The sequence below is a fragment of the Lonchura striata genome, chromosome 8 (assembly GCF_050655825.1).
Source record: "Lonchura striata isolate lonStrDom1 chromosome 8, ASM5065582v1, whole genome shotgun sequence".
NCBI classification, from domain to species: Eukaryota; Metazoa; Chordata; class Aves; order Passeriformes; family Estrildidae; genus Lonchura; species Lonchura striata.
Genome location: NC_140710.1, coordinates 31,699,124 through 31,720,322, shown reverse-complemented (window position 1 = coordinate 31,720,322; position 21,199 = coordinate 31,699,124). Strand labels below are relative to the sequence as shown.

General features: G+C 51.2%; 2 protein-coding genes and 1 long non-coding RNA gene across 14 annotated transcripts in view; 1 reads left to right on the top strand and 2 right to left on the bottom strand.

Moving 5' to 3' along the window:
- PACS2 (phosphofurin acidic cluster sorting protein 2) overlaps positions 1 to 11,467 on the bottom strand; it is a 76,684-nt gene extending 65,217 nt beyond the window's left edge. For 11 of the 12 annotated variants that reach the window (XM_085586880.1, XM_085586881.1, XM_085586886.1 and 8 more), the window contains exon 1: positions 11,304 to 11,460. In XM_085586880.1, the coding sequence (XP_085443006.1) occupies positions 11,304 to 11,431 (128 nt within the window). In that variant the 5' untranslated portion in view covers positions 11,432 to 11,460. Of the gene's footprint in view, positions 1 to 11,303 lie in introns of all 12 variants that reach the window. The other variant, XM_085586885.1, reaches the window with a different exon arrangement.
- On the bottom strand, positions 8,687 to 11,279 carry LOC146766813 (uncharacterized). Its single transcript, XR_014957140.1, has 2 exons — positions 9,237 to 11,279; positions 8,687 to 8,824 (listed from the first exon to the last, which is right to left on the bottom strand). It is a non-coding gene; the product is annotated as an uncharacterized LOC146766813 (long non-coding RNA).
- Positions 11,468 to 11,752: 285 nt separating the features above from the next.
- SEC22B (SEC22 homolog B, vesicle trafficking protein) lies at positions 11,753 to 19,599 on the top strand. Its single transcript, XM_085586879.1, has 5 exons — positions 11,753 to 11,864; positions 12,121 to 12,230; positions 16,572 to 16,732; positions 17,061 to 17,207; positions 17,570 to 19,599. The coding sequence occupies exons 1-5, from the start codon at positions 11,790 to 11,792 to the stop codon at positions 17,722 to 17,724; spliced, it is 648 nt and encodes a 215-aa protein (XP_085443005.1). The 5' UTR covers positions 11,753 to 11,789; the 3' UTR covers positions 17,725 to 19,599.
- Positions 19,600 to 21,199: the final 1,600 nt, after the last annotated feature.

The following is a 21,199-nucleotide window of genomic DNA, read 5'->3' as shown; positions in this document are numbered from 1 at the left end:
CAGCTGTCAGGGGCTGCTCCGGGGACCTGTTCCAGCCTTTACATGGGCTAGATGTGCAAGGAAGGTCTTTTTCTGCCATGTTTTCCATTTTCATAATTTCTCCCCACCCTGAAAGGTCATGCAGATGAAAACATCAATTTAACTAATGCCAGATGGAAGACAAGTTGAGCCATATGAATCTTTGCTGATTATATAATTACCTTCCTTTCTTGCAGAAACATGGAAATGCTTACAGTCACTGGCAGATTATTTTGTACATAAACAAACATTTCTAGGCTGTTTGTACTTTAAAGAAATTAAGTCCACATGGTTTTGACCAACTGCTCCATTACCACGTGGCACATGCATGAAAAAAAACAAGCCTGAATTTGAAACTACACTAGGAGGCTGCAGAGACACCCATCTTCCCCAAGAAATAATACTTTTTTAATGGGCTCATCAACTCACAGTTATAGATTTACTGGATAGAAACTTAAGATGATTTGCAGTCAGTGTTAAATACACCAAATTATTTTCTGCAAACCTCAAGGTCATTTAATTTACCTCTAATGAGCCCCAACACATCAGTGAGGAAAAGAGCATTGAAACGTTCAGGCTCATTTGCTCCCGAGTCAGAGCAGTGTGGCAATGGGCAGTATGAACAGCAAACACACCAAACCACCAGAACAGGTGACTTAGGCAAAATCTGCAGGGAAATTTCACGTGTACAGGTAAAAACAGCACTGAGAAAACCACCACAGATTCAGTTCTGCGAGTCTGACTATAAAGCCACAAGCAATTAAAGATCCAGTACAGAGATACCGATTTCTGAATGGAGCTGGTTGGTTGTATCTGTAGGTGTCCCATTAGAAGTCAGGAGCGCATGTTTAAATTTGCATAAGAATCGGTGTTAAAGATTCAGTTACATCGCCAGCAATCTCCGGTAGCTTTGGTTACACTGCCAATTACTCAAGTTAGAAGTGTCTATTTGACAATCTCACTGCAAAGAGCCCAGCTCCCAAAGCCAAAAACAGGGAAAGACCACCTCCACTTCGACCATCTCTTCACCCTGACCCGCTCTGCAGTTCTGACAGCAGCAGCCCTGAGCTGGAGAACACACACAAGCCCTTTGGACCACCCAGGGTTTATAGCACAGAGCTAAAACACCAGTCTCTAAACAAGGGGCTGGACTTCTCCTCCCACAGTTATTCAAAGTCATTTCCTTGGCCCGAAGAGAAACTCCCCTGAATTAGAAAGGCGGTGCAATGCTAGTGAAGTGAGTTACTTGCTCCATCCTCACCTGCAGACTCTACCTGCACAACCTTTTGGACCATCGTGCAAGGCACAGCAGAGAATTGATCCACCTGAGCACAGCCCACCTCCTCACCTCTGCCCCACAGTGAACCTCCACCCTGATGGTCCGCTTTACCACGTGAATTCTCCAAAGCTTGCACTGGCACGAGGTAGAAGGCGCTGGCAAGCAGCAGCCCAAGTGGGCAATTTACAAAAAGCCACCAGGAACACCAGCTTCGGAGGAGCAGGTAAAAGCCACCTCTAACCTTTGTCTGCATGGTGTCAGGACAGTACAACAGCTCTGCACACAACTGAGAGAGCTCTTCAGGGAGCAAGCTGCTGGAGCCTTGCTGTACCTGACAGAAGAGGTAAATGCTTGTGTCTTACACCCCAAGCGTGCACTGCACAGATGAAACAGTAGGAAGACAGTCCTGATGCTGGCTGTCCACAGCTGGGAGACAGGGACCAAAGCTGCTCTGCTGAGAACAGTAAGGACCTGTCTCTGTTACACACCACCACGGTCACACGGCTGAGGCAGCACTGAAATCGGGACATGCACGACAAGCTGAAGTGAACACTGCACACATAAGATCAGAGAGTCTGCAGGACTGCACTGAGATTAGACACCCATTTTCAGCTCCTCCAGAAGCATCAAATTGAGCTCCGGCACAGCCTGGAGCTGAAGTGTGCAATCCCTGAAGAAACTCAACACTGAGTGACCTCAAACGATCCTGCTATATTTGTAAAATCGTGTGAGGAGATATCCTTTAACAACCCTATGACTTTCATAGAAGCTACACCACCAGACCAGCTCCCTAAAAGAGAAAGAAATCCGTGTCTCCAGCACGGAAAATGGGTTTGCTTCCTGAAGACCTAGGCCCACAACCCCAAAGCCAAATGCATCCAAAGAGAAAGCCACGTCTCCAGCTGGTCCAACAGAACCTTGCGAGCCGTTCACTGACATTTCAAGCTGGTACAAAGCTTTCCATCCTCTCACTTCTGTGATTTCAGGGTGTACTGCAGAACTGCTAAGCGGCCAGCAAACTCTGCAGTAAAAGAAGGTTGTGCTCCTCAATGGCTGGCACTCAGCAGCTGCCAGGACAGCTACGAAATATGTGATGCACCAGCTCGAAAAAGTCATGTACTAAATGGAAAGGAAGGCTGCAAATGCCCTCAGACATCCTAATGGTGAAACTATACATAAATGAATAGGAGACCACACTGCTGTGTGAAAGGGCACCTTGTCCAGCTCACTGTGTGTTCCCGCTTCTGATCTAAGACACCTGCTCATGGTTTGTTTGAATTTTTTTGCAGGCAGGCTGAGCACTGCAAATTGCACCTCATTCCCAAAGCAGCAGAATGTCCGTGCAGGTCCCTCTGACAGAACATCCTGGTAAGCAGCTGCAAGAAAGGCAACTGCACTGGCATGAAAATCCTGCATGAGCTCTTTCATGACAAGTCACTGCCAAGCTCCGATCTCGTTGCTTTAATGACAGCACCCAGCAGAGCAGCGTGCCTGAAGGCATGGGCACCATCAGCCCCACACCAACCATGTGCCCCAGCCCCGCAGCTGTTCCCTCTGCCTGACGGCAGCTTCGTGTTCCCACACAGGACAAGCCCTGCTGGCCACAGGAGCATGCCACTAGCCTGCCACCACAGCACGGGACAGCACAGCTGGGGCTCTCAGCAGAGAACTCCCCGTGCCACCCAGCGCGGCGGGAGCCAGGACACGGCAGACGTGATCCCATGGATCTCCACCCGGCTCTCAGAAGCTGGGGCGTACCCGCATTAGCCACGCTCCCTGGGCAAGCTGTCCTCTCAGCAGAAAGGGGATACAGACTTATATGGACTATATATAGATAAGGCTTCCTAAGAATCTCCTGATGGGGGTTATTCTCTGCTCTATATCTAGATCTGGCCTAGTGCCTGTTGGGAAACACGTAGCAGACAAGCACATGTGCAAGCTGCAGCTCGTTTTGGCCATAAATGAGAGCCCTGCACTAAAAACCCCTGAAACACACACCAGAACCACTGCTGTTATGAGCTTCATGGTTTTCCCACATCTCGATTTACAGCCTGCCATGTATCTCCCCGCAGAGGTAAAGCTGCCTTTAGCAATCCCTCTCCTGCACATGATATTTACTTACCAGCAGTGAGGAGCACCTCCAAACCCTTGCACAGCAATAGCTTTGTAGAAAAATAAAAAAAGCAGGAAAAGATTTTGAACAATTGAGCTCAACAGAGCAGAGGCATCTGATGAAAGCAGACAGTGTCTTTTTCAGATTTTAAACAGCAAAATAAAGTACTTTGTTGAGCAGTGAACATGTTTCACCCCGCACATAGAGGCATACCCTTCATGCCCTGCTTCTTCACAGCCTCCCACCTTCAAACCTCCACTTCTCCCCAGCAAACTAAAAAAAAAAAAAAAAAACACAAAACAAAACAACAACAACAAAAAAAAAAGAAATCACCCTGGATCATCAGGTTTGTTCCCTTTTTTTTTTTTTTACTTTTTAGAACAAAACCAAGTTTTGGTTAAACACCATCATTCCCCCTTGGCTACTGCCTATTGCCTTTCACTTTCCTCCTACCGGCTCCAGAACACCTGACTGCCCAAAAAACAAACAAGCAGGAGAGAGGTGCGGGTTTATCATTACACCAAACTAGAGGTCAGGGAGGGAGGTCCCACATGTTAGAGTACTGGGGGAAAAGCGGCTAAACTGCCATTTCCCAGCAACAGCAGAGTGATCACACTTATTTGATTGTTTGGATGAGCCACAGCAAGAAACAGGATAAGTTAATCAAAAGCTTGCAGTGCCCAGGTGATGCTCCCTGCCCAAACGGCACAGCCCATTCAAACACTGAGGAGACAAACAGTTAACTCTCCAAACCAGTACAAAGGCTATAGATGAGGAGCACGCTTCACACTACATCAAAGCTGATATTTTATGCTAATCCATCTGCTTACAGGAGAACAAATGCAATTTTCCTTGACAACTCTTCTGCAATCACATCTGAGCAACTATGCACATTTCAAACCCTTTTGAAACATCAGTAAACCAAACATTGTTACTTTCAGAGCAAAATCTCCCAGGAACGGCAGCTTAGTCAGTGACTTCCATAAAGCACACAACCCTCAGGCACTACACCCAAAACACGGGTGCTGCCACACATACCCCGAGCCAGGTGAGCACCTGAACACCGTCTGGCCTGCAGACCCCAGCTTTGCTTTATACACACGAGAGCCTCCACCAAGCAAAATTCACAGCACACAAAAGCTGCTCTCAGTTCCACTTTTGCTGCCTACTTTAAAAATTAGATTGCTTTCCCACTGGAGCAGAGGAAGCGTTTGAGCTCCTGATCAAAAATAGTTATTGCCCTGCAAGTAAGTGTGCTGGAAGGCAGCCTGGCCTGCAGACTGGCAGCTGCTAGAGGAGAAGGAACAAGCAGGCCACCTCAAAAGAAAGCACAGCTTGTGACAAACGTCACAGCCACAAAGAGGATGCAGGAAAGGCTGAAGTGGTTCTAGAGGAGGAAACTCAAGCAAACAGAGCCTGTGCATATGTTTTCCCAATAAAAGGAGCTCGTCTCTTCCTCACCTCTCCATCACTGCTGCACTAGCCCAAGGACAGGGTCTACATGTGTGGTAGCCTCCAGATTTTTAGGGATCCCTTCTCCAGTGATACTGGCTGCAGCAAGCAGAGCACACCCATCAGAGCTCTCCAGGCAATTAATTATTTTAAACAAATGAGTGATTAGCAAGGATCCACTCTCTCCTAGTGAAGCTGGCTGCATGCCCTGCAAGCCTCCACATCACTGTACAGTATCATAATCCAATTAAATCTCACCATGAGAGAAGCTTCACGCTATCACATTCAATTAGCCAGTTAAGCCTCTTATCATCTGCGTGTTAGGATCCATTCGGACTGAAAACTCCCCCAGCACTGATTGGGCATCCTTCAGCCAGGCAAGGACACACAGATGTCACATCTGGAGCAGCAGGAGGACCGTACAGCTTAGGAAATCCATGTTGCTGGCTTATGTGGAGATAGAAACACAGGAAAAATAAACCACAGTGACCAGTTCCTGCCCACTCACAGTTATGTGCTGAGGTGACTTGCTCCCTGACTTCCCAAGGAAATGGGTCAGCTCTGAAGGAGCTCAAGGGGCCCAGAGGAATTTCAATGGAAAGGCAGAAGCTAATAGAGGACCTGGCAACACAGAGTTGTCTGGCAGCCAGCCACCAATTCCATAGGAAATACCCTCCCTAGAAGGTCACCATAACGGTGGCAAAATTTGGCCCAAAAGAATTGGAAAAAGCTGCCAAGATGTGACGCAAATAAAGCCAGTGAGCAGGCCAGCTTCCTGCGTGAGGCCAAAACACGGAGTGCTCTCGGAGAAAAGAAAGATTAAGGGTTGCAAGGAACATAATGGCCTCTTGTAACAGCTGAGTTGTTGCTTTTCTTTTCTTGGCAGAAAAGAGGGATGTTTGGTTGCTGGTTGATTAATCTATTATGCAAATCATTTCATAGCTAATTTGATACAGCCACAAGCTTGCCACAGAAATTGTCCGCTTGCTCAGAGCTGATGAAAGCTGGAGCATCAACAGCTCCATTTGACAAGAGCTTTTATTTCCTGGACAAGCAGCTGCAGGGTCACCTCCTGCCAAGCCAGGCTGCAGGAGCAAAGGCCAGACCTGCCTGGGACAGGAGGGGAAAATGCTTTGGGCACTCTCACTTGGTGGAAGGCAAGGAAAGAGGCCTTTCAAAAGAGCAGCCCATTCCTTCCACTCCCACCACACTTCTGCACTGGGCACACACAAAGCATCCAGGTGAAAACCATGTAAAATCCCATCCAGAGACTTTGGCTAGCAGCTCTGAGATTTTAAGATCTGTTTCAGAGCTGTTCTTGACATGCATAAGTTTCACCTTAAAAAATGATTCAAAATAGGTCTCACTGGAACTCTGAATCCAACAAACCACACAGCCTCTAGGCAGAACACTTCCACCGAATAATACAAGCATTCAAGTTACATTCAGCAGGATCATACAAAGTGATAGGATTTACGTGGGGAACACTTAGGGATCAGGTTTGATCTCTTCCCCAAAGACTAAGGAGGAGAAATAGAACATTCTAGCACCAAGAAGAAGAGTTGGTTCTGGCCACTGTGCTTTACTCCAATCAGTTTATCTCCATTGCTCAGTTATGGATGTTTTTCCTCATGCATCTCACACATTCAGCATCATCTCAGTGATATTTTTAAAGCCTGTCCTGTGCCCTCATTTGTATTCAATTTCCTTCCAAGGTAAAATGTTAGGCATTTCATGCTATTCAAACAAAGTCAAAACAAAGCCTCCAAATAAGCACTTCTGAAATGTACCTAGTCATCTGAGTAATTAGACATTTTCCTAGTTCCAAATGTACTGAAAATCTATTGTCAGCTCCCAATGAATGTGCCAGCAGTTATCCTAACCAGGAAGGGTTCTCTCCTAAATGTTAGCATACTGACAGAATAGAAGGTTAAGATACATTAACATCTCTCCCTACCTGAATTAATCAGTTTTTAATTACGTAGCATCCCCTGATCATAATTATTACTCTAGGAAGTTGTTCACCTTTCTCTGATGATATGAGGCACAGCTGGCATTGCTCAAGCCAGGTCAGAAGAAGCTCTCACTGGCCAGGAGAAGTTCCCATTCCCAGTGCAGGTATGCATCCTTCACACCAAAGGGCAAAGCACTCCACTTCCAAATTTGTGGGAAATCTTCACGGGGGAGAGTCAGCTATGGACTTCACACAGGTCACAAGCCCCTCAACACTACTAGCAGAGGGAATTACCATGTATGGGTGCAAACCTGCAGATTGCTGGACTGGCTCCATGCCCCAGCAGTCCTCACCGTGTCCCTCCTGTCACACATCTGCAGTGCTGTCGCCTTTCCACGCTCACAGAGCCTCTGCAACTCATTAGCCCACAGGAGCAGACAGCCAGACAGGCCAGTGGAAGAAGATGGGAGCTGGCAGAGAGAGAGGAGTACACAGCCTGGGGCATGAGCACACTGTTAGGATCTACTCACCTTCCTGAACCCGAAATCTCACCCAGTCATTTTCCATTGCCCCTGGGGATGTCCGTACAGGGCTGCTGTGAATGTCCAAGTGCTGCACGGCCATGCCACAGCACTGAGCAGTCACATCCCTACACCCCCAGCCTTCTGTGGGCCCAGGGGATGCGTGTGGAACCCCTTCCCTTTTCCTCACCCAGCAGGCAAGCTACAGAGGTGAACCAACACGGGAAATGCTCAGGCAGTGCCCAGTCAGCAACCCCAGCACTGCCTTTGCTCTGGTCTGTTCCACAGACTTCTTCCTTCAATCCCCTGGGGACACGGCGTCACACCTGCTCCACATCCAGTTTGCTCTCAATCCACTTTACAGTTCAAAGCTTAGCAGCAACTCTCACAAGTTTATGACAGTTAAGGCAGTAGCCTGAAACAAAATCCACTTCAAATGGCAATAGTGGCTACTGCTGCCTTCCCTTGCTTCAGCAGACCTTTCCAACAGACCTTCCTCCCAAGACCTCTCTTCCTCTGGACAACCTCCACATCTCCTCAGGAGACTACTTCAACATGGGACAGTACTGCATCCTGCCATTCACACCCACAGATTCATCAAGATTGGAACACCAAAATCCACAGAACAATTCTTACTTCCACTCTCACTGTGAGGAAAATGAAAGGAAAAGGTGTTGATTCTCTCGCAGCAAGAAGATCACTCTCAGTGTTTACAGGTGGTAGGGAGAACTTTATGTAATGCAACCTTCCTCACAGGAAAGTCTTTTCAGTGCACAGAAGAAAGAAACAGCATGAGAAGGGAGAAGGTAGGCATCTCTCCCTTCTGGTATGCAGTGGATACGCCCAGATAGTGAGACATTTTGAGTCACATTTCTGGGATGACTAAAAGAAAGTAGCTGCATTTCAGAAATGCTATGGTCAAACCTCCCAGGAGCTACGTGTGCCGAAGAATAAATCATAAAATCACTTCTGCAGATGGCAGAGGAGTAAGAGAAGCCCGAACAAATGAAAAACACCACCTCACCTCATGTTTCACACTAAGCACACAACTGCAGAACACCACCATGACTCTTCCCTACTGTTCTTCCTTAAGTTTAGACACAGCCTTCTCACACGTGGAAACTCCATGGATCCACCAAGGCAGCCTTCCAGATTCTGCTGACACCCCACCCAAGCTGAGCGCACTTTCAGTAATCACCCACCAGAGTGTGTTGAAGCACACACACATCCACACATTGCCCTCCACCTCAGCACCCACCCACACAACCTAGAGCAGTGCAGGCACAGACCACTCCAGAAACTGCTTCCACCCAGCCCCTCCTGCTCCAGGTCATCGTAGGAGAAATACCTTAGAAATGGGCTAAGATTTATTGAACCAAAAAGAAAAGGGAAGGAAGCAACATTCCCTCCACAAGCACATGCTCCTCTTCGTGAATCTTCTGACTTTGTGCCAAGTTCAAATCTCTTCTCTGCTTGGAAAGCCTGTCCTGCCAACAGAGACCCAGAAGGGAACTGGTGAAAATCTCAGAAGAGGCAGTTCCACAGTGTCTCATCACACAGCAAGGTCCACTCTCCTCCACATCCGCCTCTCACATCCCAACAGACATTTGCTGGGACAACAAGCTCACTTGGGATATGGCTTCCCACGCAGAAGAATTCATACTAATATCTCTTGCTTTAAGATAAAAGAATCTTAAATGTCATTGTGCCATAGTAAAAATCATTACATATGAATTTAAAAGGCAGAAGCAGTGGCATAACTTAAAGGTTTTCAAAGTCCTGCTTTTTCTGACAGAAAGGTCTGTTGCAAAGCCCATAATGAAATGCAAAGCATGATGATCAACGATCAGAAAGAGCAGCACTGACTGCTGCAGAATTTGGTGTTTGCCCAGCACACACCTCGCCATACCACAGGAGCAACATCCCCGCAGAACTTGCAACCTCAGCTGCTCCTGACTTCACTTTGGGTTAACAAACCCCTGGCACCCACAGCCACAACTGCAGCCTGAGCCCAGCGCCTGGGGACACTCCAGCAGAAAACTCTACATCTGGGGAAAGACAGGTTCACAGGGTTGGCAGCAGCAGATGCAGCAGGTGGGTGGCAGCTCATCCCCCTGGCTCGAGGGAAAAAGGGTACCCAGGAAGAGCAAGCAAAGGTAATGGCAACAGCAGGGCCAGAGCATAGGGACCCACTGCCACACCAAACTCCCTCAACCAGAAGGTTTGCTCCGACAAGGTCTCAAATACCCCAATTCTTCTATCAATGCCTCAGGGCAGGCAATTTGATCATTTTCATCATCCCCTGTTCACAGCTTGCTTCAGCAATTCCAGACTTACCCACTCAAACCCCAGTTCTGCCCCACCTGCCCAGATATCCACATGTGCTTTGCATTCCCCACATTCCTCCAGGAAGCTCAACCAGCTGCCTCCAATCTGCAGCCCACCATAATTCCAGCACCCAGGACCCACCCCCTACCACACCAAGGCAGGGTCAGCATCCTTACACTGCATTTTCTGGTCATCTACAGATTTGCAAACAAGCAGGCTGTGTTGTGAGCTCGTTTGCAGATCTGCAAGTATCAGCATAAATGATAACGCAGAATGAAAAGTCTTTGAGAGTGTCAGACATTTGGGCTTTTATTTGTTTAACAGCCACTGTTACAAGGTTGGATGTGATGGAAAGCCAACTGCCTTCCTATAGTAAAGGGAACAGTGGAGAGAATTGTTGTCAGAGCCCCCGTGTCCTCTGCACAGCAGGGACAGTGCCAATCATACTGGAACCACAGAATGCTTTGGGTTGGAAGGGACCTTTTAAAGCTCATTTAAGTCCAACGCTCTGCCAGGAACAGGCACACTTTCATGTCTAGAGCAAAAACGAAAAAGCACCAACTGCTCCTCCAGCTACTTCCATCCAGGTAACAACTTCCACAGCAAAGGGACTCCTTGAAGAGGGTCCAGACCCCTTCCAAGATCTCCCGATGAAGAAAAGAAAGGCTGAACGAGACACAAGCTGAAAAAGTTGCTGCCTGAGGCACTGCTAGCACAGATAAACTGCTACAGAAGTTTACCTGCAATAGCAGAACTCAAGTTTGCTTCTACCCCTCTATCTTCCTGCCCACAATGTCAGTTCACTACAACTGTGGGCAGTGTTTATGATAGTTACTCGTCCCTGCAATACAGGGGCATGGCCACCAAGTCCAACCTGCTATGTGGATGGCGCAGAAGACAGAGGGATTTGGGGGGGCTTGTAAAGCTTGCAGAGTTTTACGTTCCTGCCAGGTCAGCCTGATGACTCTGTTGCCTTTCTGCTCACTCGCTATGCCCTCGTTTAAAACAAAACCAAAAACAAGCAAACAAAGATAAAGAGAAGCGTTTCAAAGGTTTGTCTCCGCCACGTTTAAATCCTCAGAGGCATTCTGCTCTGAGCTAGGCTTGAAGAGGGCAAGATTTATAAAAACTAAGAGGAACGCCTGTCATGCGGGCTGACATCGGCGCAGGCAGGGACCACGGCCGCGTGTTTACACACAGCAGAGGCACGGAGACGGGCAGAGGGCGAAAAACCCTCACTGGAGAAAGGGATGCGCACCCGAGCCCATCCCTGCGGGGCACTGGCCGGGGAAAGGCGCCGCTAGCCCGGCACCCGCGGGGGACGTGCCACACCTGCCACCAGCGCACGGCCCGCGCCGGGGCGGGCGGGGGGACACTCGCTGTGAAGGTGACCCCCGCACGCCCCCGACACGGGCGGCAGCAGCCCCCACCCCCTGCAAGGCCGGGAGGGCTGCACCGACACCCATCCCAAAAGCCGCGGCAGGGACGGGAGGAGCCGTGCCCGTCACTGCGGTAGCGGCGCGGGGTGGGAAGGGACTGCGGGGAGGAGCGCACCGGTGATGGGAACGGGGCTCGAGGAGGCAGCCGCGAGGCTGGGGAGGAAGGGGGGTGCGGTCCGCGCCCTCGCCCGCGCGTTACCTGGGCACGCAGCTGGGGCTCGAGCCGTCGATCTCCCAGGTGGCGAAGAGGTTCATAGGCACGGGCCGCCCCAGGGCCCCGGCGCCCCCGGGGAAGCTGAGGCGGCTCCGCTCGGCCGCCGCCGCCATGGCTGCGCCCGCCGCCCTGGCGCGCGCCCACCGCGCCGGGCCGCCGCCGCCCCGCCCCGCCCGCGGCGGGTAGGGCCGGGGCCGGGGCGGGCGGGGCGATGGGCGGGGGCGGTGCTGCTGCGGGGGCGTGGCCATGCGGAGCTGGTGGGCGTGGTCGTGCGGAGGGGCCGCGCCTGCTCTAAGGGGGCGGGGCGGGGCGCGGCTACATCGGGGGCGTGGCCTGGCGTTGGCGCAGGCGCGCGGGGCGGCCGCGCTGCCCCCGGGCGGGCGGAAGTGGCGGCGGCGCGGGGCCGCGCACCGGAAGCGGCGGCGGGGGCTTCCGGGCAGCTCCGTGGCAGGGCGGGCGGCGGGCGCGACCATGGTGCTGCTCACGATGATCGCCCGCGTGGCGGACGGGCTCCCCCTCGCCGCCTCCATGCAAGAGGACGAGCAGGTGGGGCTGGCGGGGATCGGGCGGGGAGGAGCCCGTGTGTCGGTGAGGAGCGGGCGGAGGGCGACCCACCGGGAGCCGCGCAGCCCCTTCTCACAGCAGGGCGGCTTTGGCGCCGGCGTTTGCCTCCCGGTGGTGGCGGGTGGGGCGGGCAGAGCCAGCCGGTGCTGTCGGGCCGGTCCCGACCGCCCCGGAGCCGCCCCGGTGTGCCTCCGGTGCCGGCCCAGCAGCCCGCTCTCCTCCCTCCCTGCCTCCTCAGTCAGGCCGCGACCTGCAGCAGTACCAGAGCCAGGCGAAGCAGCTCTTCCGCAAGCTGAACGAGCAGTCCCCGACAAGATGCACCCTGGAGGCGGGAGCCATGGCTTTCCAGTGAGTACCGGGGGGCTGCGGGGATCGCGGCTTCTCTGCCGCGGAAACGGGCGAGCGCTCGGTGAGTCGGACTTGTTGGAAACACGGCTGCAAAGGGACACTGTGTGAGCTGTCACTGCTTGGCACAGGTGGCTGGCACTTGGTTTTCATCCAGGTTCATAGTTCTGCCTTTGCTGCAGACAATACAGGTTCTTCCCCCCCTCCCCCCCCCCTTTTTGTTTGTTTGCCTTCATTGGATCTTCTGGGCGGCCTGTATCTTGTCTTTAAAGAGTTCTTTCCTTGTACAGGCAATGTGCAATGCCGCTGTGAGCTCCTGCTGCACAGGATTGTCCCCTCTGTGCCATGTCAGAGCTCAGCTTTTCATGAATTAATGAATTACAAGCACATCGAGCATCTCAAAATACTTCTATTATTGTTGTCCTAGTATCTGACGGATTTCTTTCTTTCATCCAGGAAATTCAGTCTTACTGTTGCTAGATTTGTTGGGTGTCTTTAATTAATTTCCTTTGGGAGCTCTCAACTTAAAAGCACTTTCAGCATTCTCCACTAGTACTCCTGAAAGGGAGCATGGATATAGAATAGGGAGATGTGACAGAGGTCAGACGTTCTTACTCCTTAATAGCAGGGGAGGTGCAGAGTTGGGTGAACAGGGGGGAATTGACAGTCCCTGGAAGGCAGGAAAGCTTGTGTGTGAGGAGGGAAATGCTTCTTTCTTTGCCATGTCATTGCCCAGCAGAACAATGCTTGAGCACTTAGTCAAGATCCTGCCAGGAATCAGAGTTTTGGAAGTCTCAGAGCTCAGGTGCCAGGTGAGCTCTCCAGGCAGAGTTGTGCAGCTGTGGCAGGAGTGTGCCAGGATCCCCGGGGCACCAGCGCTGCCGTGCCCCCCTCAGCTGGATTCCTCTCAGTGCCGGGTGACTCCTGGGGACTGGGTGTGTGTTTATGGCTGGGAGAGGGGGAGGTGGCCTTTGAATGCAGGCCAAGGTTGGCTTCAGGCCTCTGCTCCAGCAACAGGAGCAAAATCTCCCACCCTGACCCTTTCTTCAGAGATTCAGCGGCGTCAAGAGATGGCAACAGTTTTTTGGATGGGCCATCTTTGGCAAAAGCTGTGAGGTTTTGGGGAATGCCATGTTTGTGGTTGTCTTTTGTCTGCTAACTGAGACAAGATTTTTTTTAAATCTTTTCTCTGGGCTTCTGGTTGCCTTTGATAGGGAGTTACAGTTGTCAAAGGGTGGCCCTGATTGGCCTGGCCATTCTTATCTCCTGTTGGATTTGGGTGTTGTTGCTGAAGTGCCAAGTGCTGCTCTTCCTCTTGCTTTTTCTACAAGTTAAGTCTTCACAGAATTTAAAAACTGCCTCATTTCTGAGTGTCTCTTTGGCACAACATAGGTGTAGCTCTGCCTGGGAGTGAAACCTTGGGAAAGAGCCTGTGTAGATCCCAGTAAATCCCTTCTTGAGTTACATCCATGATGCAAGCAGAGAGATGTCTGGGAAGGTGGCAATATTTGCCCAGGAAATCAAAGCCCTTAGTGGTGGCTGTAATGACAGCAGTTCTGATGAGGAGGGAGGGCTTGGGCAGGCCTGTTTTGCCAGCTGTCTCAAAGGAGCAGCTGGGTTACCTGGCTAGGACAGGAGTGTTCCTCCTTCTGGGTTGAGTTAGTCCATGGATAGGTTTTGCTGGCCACTGATAGCTGCTGCTGCAGAGCACTTGCTTCTGTCTCCTTTGAGGTGGGACATTACAGCAGGACCTGTATGAAAAGAACAATTTTAGGTCAGAACCTTTCCTCTACAGGAAGGGGAGGTGATGGGGGAATTTGAGATTTAGTGTACAGTAACACTGACCCACAGCCAGGCTGCTCAGTAACGCAGCACACCAATCTTCTTGTGCCAGATCAGAGCTCTGACTGCTGAGGGCAGCACAAAGCAGGACAGAGCATTCTGGGGGGGAGTTAGCAGCATGGCCAAGGGCATGGCTGAACTTGCTGATGTGCTGTTGAACATCTTCAGCTTCGTCAGTTCAAAGCAGAGCCAAGCCTTCCTGAAACTTGAAGTTGAAATTGTGAGCACTTGGGTGATTTCTGTCAAATGCTGTGCCAAGGATTCAGCTGCAGAAGCTGTATCACCCTTCCAGCAGCAGCACTGGGGCTGTGCAGTACAGGAACACTGACAACTCTGCTGTGCTGTCAGTAAGCAGGTGACCTTTGGCTGATGAATGGCTGAAGTGACTCCCACCTGTCATTTAAAAGCAACCCTTGGCCTTTGCCACTGTTAGCAGGATAAAGCTTTTCTCTCTGAAAATATCCAGTGTGATTACAAGAGACCTGCTGGCTGCACACTGTGCAGAGTTAACAGTGGCAAAGGGGCACATCTGCCCCATGTGTGAGGATATGCAGGCAGGTGCTGTGCTGAATCTTGGAGGTGCACACAAAGTATGAAACTGAGAGGCCCAGCTGTGCACAAACTCTGGTCTGAAGTTGACAAAATTGTCTGAATCTGGGGCAGAGTGAGGTGAGCTCGCTCTCTGTGGTGCTGACAGACCAACTTTAAATCCTTCACATTGAATAGCACACCAAGGAGCAGCAAGTGGGAAATGCAGCTGAAGAGCTGCAGGCAGGACCAGCTGGCCCAGGCAGAGATAAACAACTGTGCTGATGGGACATGTTCCTTAGAGTGCTCTCACCTGGAGAGTCCTGCTCCAGCAGTGCTGTCAGAATTCCTTTCTGACACTTGTTCTCCTCATTTCAATAGATTTGCTCAAGTCATGCTCGTCATGGCAGTGGCTAAGTCAAGCTCTGGGTGATGATCTTTACCAACCCCAATGTGGCAAACAGGTCTCCAGGGGTAAGGGAAGAACAGAGGCTTGATGATGTAGTGTAGGATTAGTCTGGGCACTGATGCAGTCCAAGCTGAGGAATGTCAAAAGGACCAGAGGCCACAGCAGGCATGTGGAACACGCTGTGGAATGGATGATGGCATCTGGAGTTTCTTGCTTCTGCTTGGGGTAAATCTGTTGTTGTTTGAAGGCTGCCAGGGTTCACACAAGGCAATATAGAGGCAAGAAAAATGGATACTCCTGAGCCCAGAAACAAGGTGAGGATGGCTAATTTAAAGGACATGCCCTACTGGGGTATCTGGAAAAACAGTGGGGAGTGGGTTAAAGTTGTTTTGTAAGCCTGATGTGTTTATTAACAAAATTTTAAGCTGCTTATTTAATATGGTACCCTCAGGACTGGATAATTTCTTTAATACACTGCTAATCTTTATGCTTACCAGACTAATGCTTAATGGCATTATGCAGAAAGTCAAAGCAAGGTAACCTAAAAGCAGCATTCACACTTCACCCTGAAGAATATAGATAAGCATTCAAAAGTGTTTACAGGGCTGTTTACTGTCTCCACCCCCTTGGTTCTGGTTGGGAGTATTGTAGCCTTTATTTTTATACTGGCTACGCAAGGAGGAAAATTCACTTGGGAATGTGGAGCAGCAGAGTGACATAGTGAAGACTAAATAATCTCAAGGTTGGTAGTGGGGTGAGAAGAGGACCCATGTCCCCTCAGCTGGGGGGCAAACAGAGCAGCTTTACACAGCAGCAGGTGTGTCACTGTGTGCCTTGAAGCTCCTCACCTTGCAGCTGGACAACTGATGGCATGGTCACACCCACCCATGGTGAGCCCATGAGGTCACCAGAACCCACCTCGCACCAGTACCCCTCCCCAGCTGCCCCTGTGGTGATGCATGTGCATAGCAGCACCCCTCCAGCAGGCTGGTGGTGGTGGGAGAAGGGGATACCCAGCCTTCTGAAATGCAGAGGGACAACTCGTAGTCATTGGGTGCCTTCCCAGCACGCTGAGACCAATTCCTGTGTGTGTCTCCTCATCTCAGTGCCTCAGCTTCCTATTTGTGGGCCTTAGGTACTTGGCTGTGCTGCCAACTAAAGAAATGTTGGCCACCTTCCCCTCTGCTCTGTTGGCAAACTTTCCTGTGCTCTCCTCCTCCTGACTGCAGGGTGTTCTCTCTTTTATACTCCAGAATTGCAACTCTTTTGTTGCTGGTATTTTGCTGAGCTAATGGTATTCACAGGCCAACTTTTGTTCAGCTGAAGTCAAAGCCCAAGATTGTTGGCATGGGTGTAGGGTCTGAGGCTACAAGAAAATTTATTTTGGCTAAAGAAAAGATAAAGCCATTGCTTTGCAGAAAGGTTTATACTTGCTCCAGACATAGAAAACCAGAAGTTCTTGTGCCCAGTTCTCATTGCCTCATAGGAATAAAGGCATGCAGGGTGATGTTTGACAGGATATATTTAAAATTGATTGATTAATGCTCTGTCTGCCATTCTCTTAGCTACATCATCGAGAAAGGAGTGTGTTACCTGGTCCTGTGTGAAGCTGGATTCCCCAAGAAACTGGCCTTTGCTTACCTGGAAGACTTGCACTCAGAGTTTGATGAGCAGCATGGCAAGAAGGTTCCGACAGTCTCCAGGCCCTATTCCTTCATTGAATTTGGTGAGGTCCCTCTCCCTGTGGCTAGTCAGGAAGCTTCTTGCTGGGAGGGAGCGGCAACCATGGGATTCTCTGCAGCTTGTCCCATGGATTTGACAGCTCAAATTCTCCTTGGCACTAGAGACATGGGTGTTCTGAGCAGGAGAATAGAGAAGTGGTGTAGAAATGGTGTATGTCCTTAGATTCAGATTTTCTGCTTTTAGCCTCTTGGCCTCATTCCAGTAAATATTTGCACGTAGTTTTCTGGCTGTCTCAGCATCTGCTCCCACTCCTGCAGCCAGGCAGCTCTGTGCTAGGTGACTGCCCCTGACTCAGCCTCATCTAATTCCAGACACCTACATCCAGAAAACCAAGAAGCTCTACATTGATAGCCGGGCGAGGAGGAACCTGGGCTCCATCAACACAGAGCTGCAAGATGTGCAGAGGATTATGGTGGCCAACATCGAGGAGGTCTTACAGCGAGGAGAGGCCCTGTCAGGTACTGGGAATGGCCAGTGTTTGACACACAATTCTGTCTCCTCAGGCAGCTGGGTGGGCAGAGTGTCCTGAGGGAAAGGCTTGATCTTCCTGAAGAAAGCAGTGAACCCGGTGGGTGTTGCAGCTGGATCAGCTGTATTCTGAAACAGCTGGCAGTTGCTGGTGCTGCTGTGGGGAGGGACCAGCACCTCACCAGCTCCAGTGGCTCTCGTGCCAGCAGGACAAGCCCTGGAGCACTGCAGGGGGCACAGGCCACACTGCCATGTGAAACTGCTGAGCTTCCAGGTTCTCCAGACAAACTTGTACACTTAATGTAACATTTGGGGAACATTCCGTTAATCCTAACTCCTCTCCCTTGAACAGCTCTTGATTCCAAGGCAAACAACTTGTCCAGTTTGTCCAAGAAGTACCGCCAGGACGCCAAGTACCTGAACATGCGCTCCACGTACGCCAAGCTGGCGGCTGTAGCTGTGTTCTTCATCATGCTGATCGTCTATGTGAGGTTCTGGTGGCTGTGAGCTGGCCCAGCTGTGGAAGAGGGAAAGCCAGTAGCCTGGCAGGTGGATGTGTGCAGGACACTGCTCATGGGGGATGTGCATTAGAATCCACACAGGACCATCACCTTCACAGGAGTGTCCTGGAGTTGTTAGGTGACACCTGACTACTGCATCCCTTAGTGGAGCCTAACAATAGGTGTAAAGGCTTGTTGACTACAGGCTTTTCCTCTGAGGCAGTTTGCACTGGGATACTGCAGAGTTTGGCCTCCCAAGAGTCTTCCCCCTTCCGGGGCACTCTGGGAACAGTCAATCAGTGGTGTTTAGCATAATCGTATTGTACATCCTCCTGTTGAGTAGCTCTAGTGGGAACTGGACTCTAATGAACATTCCTTGTGTTCGTAATGTTTGCTTTTTTAGAATCTGGGTCTGCAGTTCTTTTTCGTTGTTTCTTTTTCAAGACTCCCCATTTGCAGGCAAATTAATTTCACTGTACATAAACCAGCTTTCACCTCTGTCAGAATACCTGTTGAGTGTTTTGTGTCTGACATCCTGGCTTGTTACACTTTAAATTGCTTTAGGAAGAATGGATGTTAAACTATGCCTTAAAACACATTCTGTCCAGTTCTAGGAGGGGCAGCGGAAGGCTTCTGTATTAACTGGTTCCTACAAAATTAAACTCCAGGTTTCTAAGTGTCCACTCTCCCTCTCCTGACAGCTGTGTGTGACAGCGTGTTCCCACATGAACAGGGTGTGTAATTCAATGCTGTTGAAATGGGCACAGTGCAAACTATGTCAGTGCTCTCTATTTTTCCCTTCTAGCTGCAGATTCACTACATTATTTCCTTCCTTTTTATAACTGTGCTTTCCTTCTGAAATGTGTCAAAACTGCCAGCATTTCATCTCTGGGATCCTTGTTTTCTTTCTCCCTCTTTCCCTCACCCAAAACAACAAAAAACCAAAACTCTGAATGTTGTTGTGAAGAAAAGGCAGTGTTTCTGTAAAGAACACTGACTTTACATGAAGGATTAGGATAACTTCAAAACAGTGGAATCCTTTAGAAACACCACCTCTTTTACCCGTGGTCACCTTCTCCCTACCTCACTTGGGAAGTTGAAACTGTAGGTGAATAACAATTCATTATGGGGCAATAGTATAGAACTTCTTTCTTATGGGCCAATCTCTGTATCACCAGTGTAATAATATTTTTTTATAATTTTTTTTGGTCCACCTGTGCTGAGAATAACATTTTAGCAGTGAGGTTTTATTAAAAAAAAAAAATAAAAAAAAGGAGAGAGAGAAAAAAGGAAACCCCACAGCTCAGGCACTCTGCTGCACTCAAGTGTCTGCCACTTGGTAGAGGAAGCAGGTGGTGTCACAGAAGGAAGTGTCAGGACTTCCCAGCACCTTTTCCAAGCACATAACCTTGTGTAGTTCTGGATGTATAAGCTGTGACCTGGAAATGTTTCCTGCCACAGGATGGGAAACACAGCTGTTGTCCTGGCTGGGAATGCTCCCCAACTTGGCACCTTGTTGGACTGGCAGAATGCAGTCAGCACTTGTCCACCAATGAGCCCAGCAACTCTGAGCTGCCATATAGTCTAAAGTAATCCGGTTTCTGCATGATGCCTCTAAGTGTTACTTTGTAGGTTGCTTTATTATAATTATTATAATGATTTTAAGTTCTTTTAAGTGGTGTCCCTACCAGGTGAATGTCCCCATGATGTAGGTCTGTAACATCGGTGCTGGAAGGTCTCACCGTTCAGACACCGGGCATCTGTGGATTGTTGTGATTGAGGGGATGATGTTTCTGTAGCACGGGGCAGCTCAGGGAGCAGCTGCCTCCTGCAGCCCCAGTGTCAGCAGTGAAATAAATGCTTCTGAAAAATCCCCTCTGCAGCACGAAGTGTCTTGTGTCTTGTTCCTGTGACCTTGGGGGATGCTTTCCTTGCTTCCAGGGACACAGGAGGACGAAGACCCCATAGATGGAACCAGCTGGTATAATGGCTTCCTTTTGGAGGCAGAACTAGTTGAAAGATGTGACCTTGACCATTTTCTGCCAGAGAAGCTGTACTTTGGTTATAGCGGGGATCTCTCCCTGCTGGCACATCTCTGCCTGTTGGGCAGAATTTTATGGGGACAGTTTTGTGGCCGCGCTGTTCATAGGGGCAGCATGAGAAGCAGCACAAACTGGGAGTGAGTGGGGTGTGTGTCCCCTGTGGGCTGTGCCAGTGTGAGCGGGGCACGGAACTGCAAGTGCCGCTTGCCTAGAGGGAAGAAGAGGAGTCCTCCCCTCCCGCAGGCCAGCGTGGGGCTCCAGGGAACACCTTACGAGCAATTTCCTCGCTGCGTTCAAAACACGGAGCCCCCTTTAGTCCCTCGAAGGGGGTGGGGGCGTGGTGTGGATGCTCTGTGCGAGGCAGGTGTGGACAGGCTTTGCTGGGGTCTGTGCGCCTCCTGCGCAGCCCAGGTGTGAGCTCAGCTCCTGTCGGGCTGCTCGGCCAGAGGGGGGATGAAGCCGCTGCCCTTTTCTCCGCGTGTTTCGTGACGGCTGCTCTCGGCTGGGAGGGTCCCGTTGCAGCAGGGACTCCCTGCCGCGGTGTGCGGCGGCCGGTCCCTGCTGGGGGCGGTGGCCGGTCCCTGCTGGCCGGTCCCTGCTGGGCCGGTCCCTGCTGGGGGCGGTGGCCGGTCCCTGCTGGCCGGTTCCTGCTGGCCGGTCCCTGCTGGGGGCGGTGGCCGGTCCCTGCTGGCCGGTCCCTGCTGGGCCGGTCCCTGCTGGCCGGTCCCTGCTGGGGGCGGTGGTCCGTCCCTGCCGGCTCGGGGGTCGCGGCGCTGGCAGCGGCCGGAGCCGGCCCCGGCGCTCTGCCTGCAGATGGCAGTGCCTGCGCGGGGCTGTGGCGCGGTGCGGGGCTGCGGACACAAAGGGAGCTCATCCTCAGGGCACCCCCAGCGCCTTGCGATGCCCGGGCGTCCCCGAAGAGCCGCAGCCTCCCCGTGAAGCCGGGGATGTGCCTGCGAGGGCTCCCGGACCAGGCGGTGCTGCCTGGCCTCATCCCACCGTGCAGCCGGGGCGCTGCGGCGGGGACGGAGGGAGACACTTCCCGCAGGGCGTTTGCCTGTCACCCCCTACCCAGCACCTTTTCCATTTCTATTTCTGCTTCTGAGGTCCCTCTCTGCTTCCAGGGGCTCTGGAACAGCCTTTGTCCGCTGGGCATTCCCCCAGTTGCTGCACCTGCTTCCCCCCTCCTCAGCCGGGCAGACGAGAGGGGTTTTGTCCCATGTGCGGCACCGGCGGAGCAGAGGGGAGGTGGCACCTGGGAGCAGTGCAAACTCCTGGAGGCTCTGTAGCACCCGAGCCCTGCTTGGCTGGGTTTAGAGAGCAGAGCTGAGCTGAGCTCTCCCTTCTCCCACAGTGTGCCCAATGCCACTGAGGAAATACTGGCACAGGGTACAGACAGAGTGCAAAAGAAAAGATGCTCGTGTCCTGGGAGCTGCTCTG